Here is a 15,585-nt window from a genome sequence, read left to right on the forward strand (position 1 = left end):
ATTTTAAATTTTATTCAATAGGTACAGAGCAATGATAATCCCGACGCCCTTGGTAAAAATAGCGGAAAGGATTGTAAACATTACACGGAGGAATTTAAGGAACGGACATTATGGACGCAAAAGGTGGGAAAATGTAGCAAGCCCATTGTTTTTTTTTTTTTTTTTTTAATTGCAGTTCAGTTTTAACAATTTGTATTGTATAAACAACTGCAATTGTTGCAAAACGTATGGTATGTTTGCTTTCCCATAACTTAAAACTTAGTAAAGTTACAGATTTTACTAAGAGACGGAGAAGCAGTACCCTATTTGGCTATTTCAAACCGGTATGGAGCTGTCAAAAAATGAAAAATTCCCAAGTGATATTAAAATGGCACCGTCTGAAAAAGAAGTGGAGTCAAAAGAGGAAAGTTCGCCACGAATCCCAAGACAAACCAAAACCTCCACGGCAAGAGTTTTAAGTCATGAGGATCTGGAGAGACTCAGCGGTGACCAAGCTCTAGTGTCCGACTTCAAACACATGAAATTGGAGAAAGAAGCTCAGAAAAATTGGGACTTATTTTACAAAAGAAACACCACTAATTTCTTCAAGGACAGACACTGGACCACCAGAGAATTTGAAGAACTCAAAGCTTGCAGAGAGGTGAGGAAGAGAATAGACCGTCACAATCTTTACTTAATGAAACAAACAATTAGAAGAAAATTGTTTTCATTGGGTTTGGTTAAATTTAACTCCACCTATGGTTACGTTATTGCCAAGTTTGGCTAAGTGTTGAGATGCATAACTGTCATTACCACTTCTGAGGTAAAATAGCCCCGATACACATTTTTTCAAGCACTGAAACCTCAGAGAACATCTTGCCAGGCTTTGTTGAAAATGTGCTAATTTAGCCAACCTGCAATTTCAAGCTTGATAGTACATACATCTGTGTCTTTTACCAGTCATTTGTGTCTGCAGATATTTTGCCACTAAAATAATCCATGTGAATTTTAAGAAAGAAAGTGACAGGAATAAAGGGGTTCAAATTTTTAAGAAAGGTATTTATCAACTTGGAAAAAGTCATTGCAAAAAACTTTGATACTGTGAGTAATCCTGTTTTTATATCAAGGTAGTTTCATTATTTGAAGCCAAGCAGGATAATCAACAAAGTGGTAAACTGCTATTTGGTTTGTAGTTTGAGTCCCAGAGGCTGGTGTTGCTTGAGGCCGGCTGCGGTGTGGGAAACTGCATCTTCCCTCTGCTAGAGGATGACCTCCGCATCTTCATTTACGCCTGTGACTTCTCTCCACGAGCTGTTGAATTTGTCAAAGTAAGATATCTGTCCATCAGAGTACCTGGGGATCATCTTTGTCCATTTTTACTTGTATTCACACTGAGCCACACTTTTACACTCTGACCTGACCAGCATTAGTAGAAGCTAGTTGTTACACCTTTATTTTTTCTGCCATGGAAGCAATTTCCAAACATGCCTTATAATTTACCTACATTTGAGGAACGCTTCAAGAAATCATTAGGCTCTAAAGTCCTTCAATAGTATAAGATCTATTTGTATGATTAATGGTTTACAAAAATAGCTTTGTGAAAAATTCTCCTCATAATTTCCCAGAGCCTGCACCAGGGTCTTCAGGTTGCCTCTCTTGTCAAATCAACAGTCCAAAATGTAAAGACATTTAATTTTGTCATCATTAGTAAACACGTGCATAAAGTCATAACAAATGAGAAGCTGGAACCAGTAAATGTTTGGTGTTTTGTCATATGTTATTATCACATTAGATACTGTTTGTTTTCTTTCAGTCAGCTTCTGCATTAATCAAGTAACTGAATCAGTGCTACTGAAGACAGCGCTTACTACTTCTTCTGCTTTCAGCTGTTCCCGTTCAGGGTCACCACAGTGAATCCGATTCACATGATTAAATTTGGCACGTTTTTATGCCAGATGTCCTTCCTGAGAAGACGGCGCTTACTGGTGCAAATAAAAGCATCTCTTTTCTGTTTACAGCAAAATCCTCTGTACTGCCCTGAGCGCTGCTGTGCCTTCCAGTGTGATTTAACTAAAGATGATCTGAGGGGAAATGTGCCAGAGGGGAGTGTAGATGTTGTCACTCTCATCTTTGTCCTGTCGGCGATCCATCCTGACAAGATGAAGCTGGCTCTGCAGAACATCAGCAGGGTGAGGAACAGAGACAACCAGCTGGGATAAGACTGGGTATAATTCCTGAAGTATTGTGGAAAGCCTGAAAAAATTTTCAGTTGGATAATTTCTTATGAACTTTGAGAATCTTCTCCTTAAACTATCATCATCATATCATTTGCACAGAATTCTAAAACATTTCTATACACAGTCTAGTGTGAACAGTAAAAAAAAGACATTAGTGTTTTTAATGTAGTCTTGTGGTAACGTGTTTCATACAAGTAGCTTATACTGGTCTAATTCATGTGTTTTAAGGTGCTGAAGCCCGGAGGCATTGTACTGTTCAGGGACTACGGCCTGTACGACCATGCCATGCTCAGATTTAAAGCTGGCAGCAAACTGGGGGAGAACTTCTACGTCCGCCAAGATGGGACCAGATCTTACTTCTTCTCTAAAGGTTCGTAAACTGATTTAGGAAAGTCTGTGTGTTTTCTGTTATTTCTTTTGTTTGTGTCTGATCAGGACTGATTGATAGATTTTACATACCTTTCTATGCCATGGTTCACTTTTTTCTAATGTGCTCCTTTTTATAGGGTGTCCTCCCCCACAGTCCAAGACAAAATCAGCTAAAATGTTTTCCATCCACCTCAGTGTGTTTTTAACTACAGCTATCATTTTTTATTTTTAATCATTACTGGTCAGCTTCCTAAACAAAAGTGTCAAACCTGCAACAGTAGGGTAATATTTTTCATTTGTTTTAAGAGACAGCAGATAAAAATTGGAACACTAGAAAAAAACACTGACATTACCTACCAAGAGTCAGTAGTCAAATTTTTTGCAGGTGCGTGGGATTTATTTTTGGTTCTTCATATTTGTTCATGTTCATATCTTCCTTCTGTGTAGTTTTTGTCTTCTAAAGTCTGAACCTCCTCTTGTCATCTGTTTTCAGAGTGCCTGGCTGAGCTCTTTGAAGAGTCAGGCTTCCAGTCTGTAGCTAACGACTATGTCTTCAGAGAGACGGTCAACAAGAAAGAGGGGCTTTGTGTTCCCAGGGTGTTCCTGCAGAGCAAATTCACCAAGCCCGACCAGTCACAGAGCTCCTGATGTCACCTCATAAGTCTCCCAGAGAGAAGTGTCTGGTTGAAGTAGAATGGTAAAAAAAATTATGACATTTCTTTGGGGACTTGGTAGCTCAAATGTGTCACACAGAAGGGGGCCTGCAGCTGAGAGACTGGCGGCTTTGAATCCTTCACACCAAAAGGGAACTACTAGTGGGTAAGGTACTGTAGATTAATAATACCTTCTCCCATGAATTTACTGCGGTCCTTTGCTCAGGAGAAAGGTTCAGTGACACACTGGAGCTGCTCCTTTTCCAACACAGAAAGACAGAGAATTATGTGGCACTGTGTGGACATGAAATACAAAACTGCTGGATCAATAATGAACAGTTTGAACTCATAGTTCATTACCTTTGTAAAACTTTGATCAGCCAGTAGAATGTAATGGTTAATTTTAAACAAGTTCATTTTAATGTTTTTCACCAGCCGAGCTTATCTAAACTGGGCAAATCAGATGTGTTCAGCTGCTTTGTTTTCTTTCATACCTGTGTAAAATAGTTTTGAGAAATCGCTCATAGTCTCACACCTTGAACATGTGCTATAAACCACAGACTCACATAATAACCATACATATTCTGTAATTTCCTGGCTTTTTAAAAATAATTATTTAGGTGGTTTTCAAATATCTTTACATCCTTCAGATGGTTGTGTGCTCTGCCATAGGCCTTGATCCGTGACAAACCTCTAAACAGAAATTATTATGCTTTTCTGGTTTTAAATAATTTGCTTTGCATTTTTGTCTTGATGTGATAGTTGGATAATATTTTACAGATGTTATAAAAATCTTACCTGACTAAGAGAGCAGTCTATTCAGTATACTGTAACAATGAAACAGCCTCATCCGCTCCAGTTTGACATTACTCAGGTTGTCCAGCGGGGTGCACTGTTTGAGTGGCGATTAACCAAAAACACAGCCTGAGTATGGTTCAGTGCACAACAAAGAAACTCTCACTGGTTTCAAGGTGTGTGCAAGACAAAGCACACTGAGGTGTAAATGTCCTGTTGTCAGTCTGTCCCTATCTCCTGATGGTTATTGTAAACATACAGCCTCTGGGTCCTCATACTAAAATCCAAAAAGGCAGAACACAGCTTCCTAGTCAGAATATTGTCTTCATAAATTTGTCAAATATTTTCTCTTCTTTTTGCCATAACAGGAGGCTAAATGGTGCTGGGCTGGAGATCACCTGGGGGGGATCAAACTGGTAGTTATGGAGCTGTCAGGTTAACTGAGGATACCTTAAAACCTTGTGTACATGAATAACAGTGGACATTAAAAAACAAAACAAAAAAAAAGATCCACTGTGGTAAATTTGTCAGGGCTCTGTGCTGAGCACCTTGCATCATGCTCTAAATGTGGCTTCCTGTTCACTGAGTGTGCCACCCACTGATGCCCTTCTGGGTGAATCTTTCAGCAGAAAAGCACAAATGTGAAAAAGGTTTGAACATTTAAAACAAGACAAACGAAATGAGCAGTAATTATACAGACTCTCAACACATCAAACACTTTTGACCAAGTGAAGATTTTATGTTGCGAACATGAGGTTATTTCTGTTGCTTTCTAAACTGAGGATGTGAAGCCATTGACACAGAACTTGATTAAAAACACAAAACAATCTTGTCTGTTGTTCATACTGTATGTCAGCAGGTAAAAGTGACTGTTTTGTCTGTTTGGTTTCTCCTTGTATGAGAACTTGCAGAGGGTATTAAAATGCCTGTAAAATCTCATTTGATTCAGTTAAACAGTCCAGACATGAATTTGTATCGAGGGGGCAAAATATTAGGAACACTTTACATCAAATGCCTAAAGCCCAGCAGGGGTGTGAGACTTAGTGCATGTGTTCATGTCCAGTCCTTTTGCATTTTCACATGAGTAAATACTGTCATGCAGATTCAGGTAGAACTGTGAAGAAAATTAATTTGTAAACTTAATATCAGTGCCCACCTTGTCATTGTTCCCGTTTCTCTTTCTGTTAAGTTCTTTCACGTTTGTTTCATGGATTCAGTTGTTTGTTCACATGTTCATCTCTGTTTCTTGATTTCCTCTGTTTTCTTTACCTGTGGTTTACAGTGAACATAGTAAATATGTACATGGTATTAAAAAAAACAAAAATATCAGAGAAGAATCAACAAACTATATCCTCAGGATGTGGTGTTCAAGCTGTTCTAAATAAACATGAAGAACCCGAAAAGGCCGAGGACAAAACCAGGAGTGGACCAAGAAAACTGCCAGAGTGTGATGAGAAGTTTCTCTGAGAGGAATCCCAGCAGGGACCTGGCTCAGCATTGGGCAGCTTCATCTGGACACCAAGTTGGTCCTTCCACAGCCTGAAGAAGCTCGATTAGGAGCGGCGTTTGTGGAAGGACAGCAGCCAAGAAACCCCCTTTCCAGAAGGGGGACAGGAAGAAAAGGCTGAGAGACGCAAAGACTGGAGTGAAGATCAGTGGAAACAAAGAATATGGAGCGTTATGATGGAAGTCCAATCGCTGATGGTATAGGAGATGAAAAGGTGGAAGAATGAGTGTAGCAGCCTTCAGTGAAACACGGTGGAGAGTCTGTCATGGTTTTAAGACTGTCTCCCTAAAAGACTTCAAGCTGTGCAAAGGGAGGTCACACTAAATACTGACATTGGACTGGAGAAGCCATTTGGTTTTACTGCATTTTCTGGTTACATCTTGATATAGAGACCAAGAAATAAACATACATTAGCATTACAACCTTGCTAAAACAGCTAAACTAATGGTGGCCTTAGACTTTTGCACAGTACTGTATGTTAAGTACATACCCCCAGTGAACAACTATCAGAGAAACCGATGAACATGTTTGAATGATGTGCACTTTCACTTACTTGTAGCCCAGAGAAGTGTAATTCCAGTATAAGAGTCTGAATCCATCTAGTAGATGTTGAGATATTTCACAGGATCAGTGAACAGTGTGAACTCCTGTGGCACTAAAGAAATGGGTGGCTGCTGAAGTCACATCCTCTGATGACCATGAACATCTGTGCATAATTTCATGCCAGTCCTCCAATTTGGACCACACTGGTGGACTGACATGTAGACACTAACCTTACTGTTAAAGCTCTAGTTAAATGTCTTCAGATGAACTGACTTCTACTGGCAGTGGGAAAGTGAAATCCTACCTGCAGACTCTTCTCAGCTCAGGGTCAAAGGGACACAGTGTTTATCAACCAGAATTCTGTAGTTTAAAGTTACTAAAGTGTCTTTATACACAGATCAAAACTCCCAAGCTGTGAGACAGGACTAGGTGAGGTGTGGTATTCCCCTTCAATCTGACTGTACACAACCGGACGCTAACCACTGCAGCTTCATGTCCTGTGACAACAAGCACATGGTTTTCACATAGTTCCTGCTGTTGGAGCAGCTGCACTAACACACGTGGCTTTGTGCTCTGTACTCTTCTAGTCTGGCCATCAAACAACCAGAGGAAACTGCAGACTGAGTGCAGGTGGTTCAGTGCTGCAAACAAGTTGCAGCCTTGTTACTAATTTTAGCTGTTGATAGTGCAGTGACTTTTGTGCACCTTGACACATTGAGCCTTTACACCTACACAGGCCAGTCAGCAGGCACTCGGAGGTTTGTTTGTTCCACTGAATCTTTGCAGTTGCAGAACTTCTCTCCACACTGACAGAGACTGTGTGTTCTGGGGCTTTTGGCCTTTTTATTTCCAAAGTAGTCAGTCCAGTGCCATGAAAATTAGATTTTCAGATTGCATGATATTATTTTGACTTTGAGTACAGAACTAAATCACATTGACAATCCCATCTTTGCCCCAGTGTAAATTAGGGCTGGACAGTTTCCTGTATTGTTGTGAAATATGCTTTCTGGAGAATAGTTTGATAGATTGTTGACAGATAGGATTTGCAGGCACAGGAATGTTTTTTAGTCTGATAGTCTTTATCTTTAGATGTAACTAGATACAGAGTATAAGTAAGAAAGAAAGTAAGAGATATGCAAAGTGAAAGAGAGACGTGCAAGACAATGGCTGCTATTTAAACCCCGCCATGCTTTTGTAGTTAATCTGGACCAGATGCTTCTGCTCTATTAATAGAAAGTGTAGTATTCAGAAGATAACACAATTAAAAATAAGGTGGTAAATAAAGTCATGGTACTGTTTTTTGTTTTGTTTTTTATATATATATACTAACGAGTCACTGACTGACTTACACCTTGTATTGTAGATCTTTAATGTTCTGAGCAAAAGCCACAACAGCAGTTACAAAAAAGGAATAACTGAATAAACTGTTATTTCTTTCACATTCAGAGTAAAGATGATGATTGTCTCAAGATGCTTTTGGGAAATACAGCCTGGTGCACTCACAGAGCCAACTCAGCCAGATGCTCAACGTGGAAGACATCATAGCAGAGTAGAAATAAGGCGTCACTGTGCATCTGCATAAAAAAAAAAAAACATTTCAACTATGAACTGTGCCCATAAGCAGAGGCAAAAACTTGAAGAAAGTTCAAAGTCTACTCAGTTGTTCTCTGAGCATGACAATACCTTTGACAATGATTCTGATGAAATGTCCCATTGCTGTCTCTCCATTCTCTAGACATTTAGCCTTGCACTGAAAGTGGCCATTGTCCTCTGGTGTCAGGTCACGAATCTCTGTCACGACCTGTCTCTGTCTGCGTCTTGTGTTGCCTTCAGTGACTGTCTCGCTCACCGTGGTGAAGTACTTGCTTGGATCAGTTAGTTCATAGTTTTTTCTGGTATGATGCCATACAACATGCACCTGATTACAGTTCACAAAGTCATAATGTGCCTCACAGGTTAGTTTGATCGATGAGCCTCTGTCAGGAGTGAAGGTTTTATGTTGGTAAAGGACCTCTAAGATGTCTAGAACACAAGAAAACCCAAGAGAGTGAGGCAATCTGCACCTTGTTATAGTCTAAAACACACTGATATACTTTCCAGACTGTAGCTTAAAGGAATCATTTCGTATATTTGATTCACTTTCTTGCCAAGAGTTAAATCAATAGCTCCCACTCGTCTGTTTGTATCCGTCTACAACCGGTAGCCTGTTAGCTTAGCCTAGAATAAAAACTGGAAGTAGGGAAACTGGAAATAAGGAAAACAGATGGTTATGTGTCTGAATTCTTCTTGGCCAGTCCTGTTGTCATTGTCAGCTTTTCAGAATAGGGAAATGGAAACCATAAGATGCCAAAAAAATGAAATGAAAGATTTTAATATGCTCAATATATGCTCACAATAAAGACACTAAATGACAGATAAACAGAAAATGCTTGGATCAGCAACGGGTTCCCGGCCTTAGGCAACAGATGCTGTCTGTGGAAGTGCATCGTGCTAAGCATAGTGCGGAACCTGAAACCAGAGTGTCAGGTGATCCGAGCCTTTTCTGTGTTCTACATGCCATTTAGTGCAATGGGCATGTTAAAATCCTCCATTTATAGCACTTACTGACCCTCTGGCCACTGTTTTACAGATGATAACAAGCTTAAGCATTCAGATGAAACTGACACGCTATAACATGCTGTAGAATTATCACTGATATTTTAATATTATGCAGTGGTTTATTTTATTATTAGGACTGAAGTATTACTTGTGCCTTCTAATAAAACACAAATTGTCTCCTGACAACAATAATCTTTTACAAAGAAAACATCAAATGTGTGAAGAGGGCTCATATAAAAAGTTGTCCACTAACCTTCTTCCTGGGCAGATGACACACACACGGTCACCACCAACAGCACCACAAGTCCAGTAAGCCAAGTCATTCTCGTACACACACTGGACAGTTACACTAAAGATGAACACAAGGGCTGCAGCACGAGTTAAAAAGGAAGAAGCAATGTGAAAGTGTCACGATACCATTAGTGATTTCACATTTGCTCAGAAGCAGGGACACCTCTGTCTGCAGATGTAAATGCGGATGTGTGGGTGGAGGATGTGCATCTCTGTGCACAGCCACAGAAGTGTTTCCATTCTGTCTGACCAAGACAAACTGAGCACTTTGTTCGGGTGTCTTAAAAAGATCTCCTTTGCTTTGTTGACTTTTTTCTCAGAGGTATTCAAAATAAGATTTTTAAGCTTTGCATGCAGCAAGTAATTTGGGGTCTCAGGTAGCTCGTCCTAGAAACTGCTTTTACTCACCTTTATTTACTCCTTATCTGTGCTACTTAAATTTAGACAGCTGCTATAAAACATCACACACACTGTATATGCTGTATCTGTCTTTATGCATTAAAGTCATATTAAGTGGAAGACTTGTCTGATTCTGGATTTCTGCATCGCAGCTCACGTCAGACTTTGTGACTTAACAATGATTTAACAGGTATGATGTTATGAATGAGGGGCAGCACACAGTGGTTAGTGCTGTCGCCTCACAGCAAGAAGGTTCTGGGTTTGAGCCCCGACCAACCTGGGGCCTGTCTGTGTGGAGTCTGCATGTTCTCCCTGTACTTGTGTGGATTTTCTCCAGGTACTCCTGCTTCCTCCCATGGGCCACAGACCTGCAGCTTAGGTTGACTGGTCACTAAATTGCCAGTTGGAGTGAATGTGAGTGTGTGTGGTTATTTGTCTACATGTCAGCCCTGTGATAGACTGGTGACCTGTCCAGGGGGGACCCCTCCTCTCACCCAGTGTCAGCTGGGACTGGCTCCAGTCCTCCCACAACCCTGCTCAGGAATAAGCAGTATAGATGATGGATGTTGTGAATGATGAATGAAAATAAATGTTGTTCCTATCTTCAGTTTTTTATTTACATAGCAGAGGCCATTTAAATGTTCCCTTTTTTTCAGTGAGTAATCTCTATGATTATCCCTGTTAAATATTAATGCTCATCCCTTTGACCATGACACTCCCTTCAAGGTTATTAAGTGTGTTGGCATGTAAACTTGTTAATTATTTTAATGTTATGTGAAATAAAGTTCACACATATTCAGTTTAGACAAAATCATGAAAACATGATGTAGTTTCAGAACTGGCCTGTGGGCATTTTCTGTTTCTTGCGAATAGGTGCTGGAGTTATGTGCCAAACATTTTATTGGCAGCAGCTGAAACTTCCCAGTCTAGTCATCACTGTCAAGTTGCCATTCATCCCCATCTCACACAGAAAACTGCTAATGTCAGATTAAATGAAAGTCAAAGAGTGAAACAAAGTGTAAGACATGAAATCATTTCTGATCAAGACCTGTTTTCCTGCTTCACTGGAAAGCTTGATTTTCCAACAGTTTTCCAGGGAATCTGGTTGCTATCAACTTTCCCATACCATAGAGGCTCCGTTGTAAATAGGAACTAAACACGTGACCTGTCTTTGAAACTGCTCCTCCTACTGGAAAGTTGCGAAACCTGCTCACCACCCCCTTTCATTCTCAGAGTGTGTTTAACATTTATTGGGAAGTGAAATGGCACTGCAGTTAGACCGGGCGAAACTCTGCTGTTCTGTTTGTCTGGATCTACTGAAGGATCCAGTGACTATTTCCTGTGGGCACAGCTACTGTATGAGCTGTATTAAAAGCCGCTGGGATGAAGAGGATCAGAAGAAAATCTACAGCTGCCCGCACTGTAAACAGACCTTCACACCGAGGCCTGCCCTGGTGGAAAGTGCCATGTTTGCTGATTTAGTGGAAACTCTGAAGAAGACGAGTCTCCAAGCTGCTCCCCACTATTCCACACCTGGAGATGTGGCCTGTGATTTCTGCAGTGGCAGGAAGCTGAAAGCTCTCAGGTCCTGTCTGGTATGTCGAGTCTCTTACTGTGAGCTCCACCTCCAGCCTCACTATGAATCCCCCGCCTTTGAAAAGCACAAGCTGGTTGAACCCATTCAAAACCTGCAGGACAAATTTTGCTCTCGTCATGATGAAGTGATGAAGCTTTTCTGCCGCAGTGATCAGCTAATCATTTGCATTTTATGTTCCATGGATGATCATAAAGACCACGATACAGTCTCAGCTGCAGCAGAAAGGGCTGAGAAACAGAACATGCTAGACATTAGCCGGCAAAAAATCCAGAAAAGAGGACAGAGAGAAAGATGTGAAGGTGCTTCAGGAGGAGGTGGAGGCCATCAGTCGCTCTGCTGATAAAGCAGTGGAGGACAGCGAGAAGATCTTCACCAAGCTGATCTGCCTCATTGAGAAAAGCAGCTCTGCTGTAAAGGAACAGGTCAGAGCCCAACAGAAATCCGAAGTTGGTCGAGTCAGAAAGCTTAAGGAGAAGCTGGAGCAGGAAATAGCTGAGCTGTACATGAAGGATTCTAGGCTGGAGCAGCTCTCCCACACTGATGACCACATCCAGTTTATACAGAATTACCTTTTGCTGACTCACCTCAGTAAAGCTACACACTCACCCACCTTATATGTCCACCCTCTGCAATACTTCGAAGATGTGACAGTGGCTGTGTCAGAGGCCCAAGATAGACTAGGGGAAGTTCTGAATGAGGAATGTCTGAAAATCACCCAAAGAGTGATTGAAGTTGATATTTTGTTGTCGCACCCTGAGCCCAGCACCAGAGATGAATTCTTAAAATAGTCCCGTCAAATCACACTGGATCCCAGCTCAGTAAATACATGGCTGTCATTGTCTGAAGGTAACAGAAAAGCAACAGTGATGAGAGAAAAGCAGTTCTATCCCAGTCATCCAGACAGATTCACTGACTGGTTTCAGGTCCTCAGTAAAGAGATTCTGACTGGACGTTGTTACTGGGAGGTGGAGAGGGGCAGTGGAGGAGTTTCAGTAGCTGTTGCATACAAGGATATTAGCAGAGCAGGGAATGGAAGTGGATTTGGAAACAATGACAAGTCTTGGGCATTAGGATGTTTTGATATTAGTAATTATTTCAGACATAACAATATCAGAACTTCACTCTCGGGCCCTCAGTCCTCTCGAGTGGGAGTGTACCTGGATCACAGGGCAGGAACTCTGGCCTTCTACAGCGTCTCTGAAACCATGACTCTCCTTCATAAAGTCCAGACTATGTTCACTCAGCCACTTTATGCTGGATTTGGTCTTTACTGGGCTGGAAATGCTGCTGAGTTGTGTGAGCTGAGGTAGACAGGAGCTGTTGAAAGGGCCAGTGGCTGAGGTTCTGTCAGGACTGAGACACAAGCAAACTTTGTTTACGATCTTACTTTGATTGTTGGTTGGTTGGTTTGGTTGTTGTACGGAATGTGTATTTTCTGGAGCCCGGTGAGATGGAACAGAGAAAGTTGAGTGCCATAAGAGAACTTTCAAATGTATAATTAGTGCTATTGATGTAAGGATTTGTCTGAGTTAATTAACAGAGCATAACTAAACCCTCCTGTCAACATACGTATGGGATGTCAGAGATAGTTTTTGGAGCCTTTTAAAAACTGCTGTTTGTAATACATGTGTTTGCAGCTAATTTTATGGGTGAACACTGGTCATTCAGCAAATGCTGAATGTCTGTTAGTGGACCTGCTAATACTGAAACTCCAAGCTTCTCCTTTCTTATTCTGCTTATCAGTGCACATCAATAGCCTGACTTCCTATGAGGACTTTTTGTTCCCCAATAGAAAGAGTTGTAACACGCTCACTGAAAACAGCCAAAGATACTTCAGGCTGAAGCTGTGACGTTCAGATAGTTGTTTACAGTTATCATCAATGTTTCACACGAACATTTCTTTTTTTGTTGCCCTGTGGTTGGAAACACAACCACAGGGCAACAATATGCTGCATTACATCATAATTAGTCCGTAAAAGGAACAATGAAGTTACAACCCCCACACCAACACCACAAAAGCATTTAGTGACTATAAATATATGAGGATTTCAAAGGACAAAACAGTGTCTTCTCTGACCCCTGGATCTACACGGTCACTGTAAATAAAATGGAGGTAGCGCATTATATCAATTCACCAATTAATGAAAGAAGGAACAGAAGCAAGTGGAATGAAAACTGCCAGTCAGGTCAGAATATTTGAAATATCGTGTGTTTTGACTTCTCACTTTCTTTCTACACCACTTCTTCCTGATTATCTTCTTGACTCTTTCCATATTGCTGGCAGCTTGTAAGTCTTATCAGTGTTTATCACTGATTTTCTTTTATTTAAATATTCATATTTTGGAAGTTATGAACTTTTTCCTGAGAAGTCTGGCTTATCCAAATGTTGTTCTCATATTGTGTAAGATGTTCTAACTAAAATATTCAAAAGATTAAAAAAACCCTTCAGTGTGTTTTTGTGCTTATTTTCTAGGATAGTTTTACATTCAAAAATTCAACTTTGATGCCGTGGTTTACAAATCAGGCTACATGTTGGTGTGCACATGACTACGCACACGTTTTCCAGAGTAATTGCATTTTGGTTAAATGACAGTTTGAGTTTTTCATAAAGTTTGTGCATAAAATTTAATAATATATTTAAATGACACCTCTGTCTAGAATGAATATGCCCGTTTATAGCTATACTGGCTCCTTTCTGATGGTTACAGGTGCAGTAAATATAGCCTTCCTCTGAGTTTTGAAGGATGTCACGTCTTCTGTAAAATTTCAGTTGAATTTATTAGTCTGTATAATGCTAGGTTTTGTTGTTTGTCTGTTATTATACACAGTGACAAAACGCAGAGCTAAAATATTGCTACTCCAGTAAACCACAGAGGTAAGAACAAAAAGATGTTTGAGGTGGAAAACTGGAAGGGATTAATAGAACCACAGCTTTAAAGGGTTAAAACCCCCCCAGCTGGACTGAATAACCCATTTTGACAAAAAAACGCAGCCAGCGATGATTGCTGTTATTATGTATGAAGGGTGGTATTTGTGTTAATAGGAAGGTCAAGCTGCATGTTGGTGGGAATCAGCTTCGGCCTGCTGTGCACCATACAGGTTGCTCTCAATGTTGTTCTCTGGCAGCAAGCAAGTGAGTATCAGCCCCCATCTTTCACATCGCACTGCAAAAACACAACTCTACAGGTTTTATGGAGTAAATCTTTCTATGAAAACTCATTTGAAAACTATATAAATCTCAGGTAATACTAGTTACAAGCCCATATGTACTGGATGTAATAAAATGGTCATGATTTACATGCTACTTGTATTTTTGTTCCCTTGCACTACTGTACATCACTAGTGGCAAAATATTACAACTCGATTACCTTTGTTGCTGGGTTATAATGTCCCTGTATTTATGTACAGGGTAGGTGACCCAGTAATAACTAACAAAAGTCAGATGTTGTCAGAAGCATTCAGTCAAAGCTGTTCACCAGTAAAAAACAGTTTCAAGTTAAATGAATGTTCCCAACTTCATTTTTTATTTACATTTAAAGTGTTGTATTCCCTGTCATGCATTGATATCCCCTATGATACACTGTTACATTTTCAGTCTTACATTTACATGGTTAATATACTTATTAGCATTCTTTCCAAAGTGAGATTAGTTCAATACCACTTTTCTTTACCCGGCTGTGTACTTGAAGTACACAGCCGGGGCCAGAGGGCAATTAGCTTAGCTTAGCGTAAAGCCTAGGGGCAAAGGGAAACAGCTAGCCTGACTCTGTCCAACGTTCAAAAACATGTCAAACAACATCACCAAAGCTCACAAATTAACATGGAGTATCTTGTTTGTTTAACCCCTGCTCAAGCTGTAATACAAAAATGACAAGCTGCACATTGACTGGAATAACTGTTAGATGGCCAGGTGACTGGCAAACTTGACTAGCTGTCTCTGATGGAACATTTAGACCTGCAAGGTGACGTCACCTTTTAGTGTAGCAGGGGGATTTTAGTGACGGAGGACATAACACAAATGTCCTTGAAGCTTTAGTGAATCATTATTCGGTAGCAGAGAGAAAACAGAGTAGTGCTTGACAACCTTCTCAACCTGTCCTGTTTCTTTTTAAAAACAGTTTTGTCAAACCCGCAGCCAGTGTAATCTGTTATTGTAGATCACATTACTTTAGTCTCAGAACAAATAGGCCTAATGGTCAGTTAGCAGAAAGGGTAAACATGCTAGCAGATTAGCAGAAAAGCTAGCTCTGCTACTTCAGTTGGTCACACGGCCGTCTTCATGCAGGTCATGGAGCAGTCCATTGAAGGTGTCCCACATGTTTGCCCTGCTTCCAGTGTTTATGTTAAGCTGAGCTAGTCACTTCCTGGCTTTTAGTTCCATGCAACACATAATGTGAAAATCAGTTTTCTCATCCCTCAGCAAGAAAGCAAATAAATATTTCCCAAACAATCTGAAATATTCCTGTGAAACATCAGAAGAACATCAGAAAACTCTCACCTGTTTTTCCCTTTGTAGTTGGGTTTGTCAACAAGTCTCACAACAACTCAACTTGCAATTGCAACCTGATGTCGGAGAGAGACCAGCTGCTTCAAGAGAAAAACCGACCGGCAAAGGAA

General features: G+C 40.5%; 1 protein-coding gene and 1 pseudogene across 2 annotated transcripts; both read left to right on the top strand.

Annotated features, from left to right (window-relative positions):
- Nucleotides 1-95: 95 nt before the first annotated feature.
- Nucleotides 96-5,245, top strand: mettl6 (methyltransferase 6, methylcytidine). 2 transcript variants are annotated; one of them, XR_002276209.1, is made up of 6 exons: nucleotides 96-640; nucleotides 1,173-1,307; nucleotides 1,998-2,168; nucleotides 2,445-2,586; nucleotides 2,723-2,970; nucleotides 3,079-3,165. XR_002276209.1 is itself a non-coding variant. In XM_020615549.1 (5 exons), the coding sequence occupies exons 1-5, from the start codon at nucleotides 326-328 to the stop codon at nucleotides 3,231-3,233; spliced, it is 918 nt and encodes a 305-aa protein (XP_020471205.1). In that variant the 5' UTR covers nucleotides 106-325; the 3' UTR covers nucleotides 3,234-5,245. The 2 variants fall into 2 exon arrangements, 1 of the variants encoding a protein (XP_020471205.1); XM_020615549.1 differs by lacking the exon at nucleotides 2,723-2,970 and having other exon boundaries at nucleotides 106-640; nucleotides 3,079-5,245.
- Nucleotides 5,246-10,622: 5,377 nt separating this feature from the next.
- LOC109968902 (tripartite motif-containing protein 16-like) lies at nucleotides 10,623-13,308 on the top strand (annotated as a pseudogene).
- The last annotated feature ends 2,277 nt before the right edge of the window (nucleotides 13,309-15,585 follow it).

This window comes from Monopterus albus, unplaced genomic scaffold, assembly GCF_001952655.1.
Source record: "Monopterus albus unplaced genomic scaffold, M_albus_1.0 scaffold166.1, whole genome shotgun sequence".
NCBI classification, from domain to species: domain Eukaryota; kingdom Metazoa; phylum Chordata; class Actinopteri; order Synbranchiformes; family Synbranchidae; genus Monopterus; species Monopterus albus.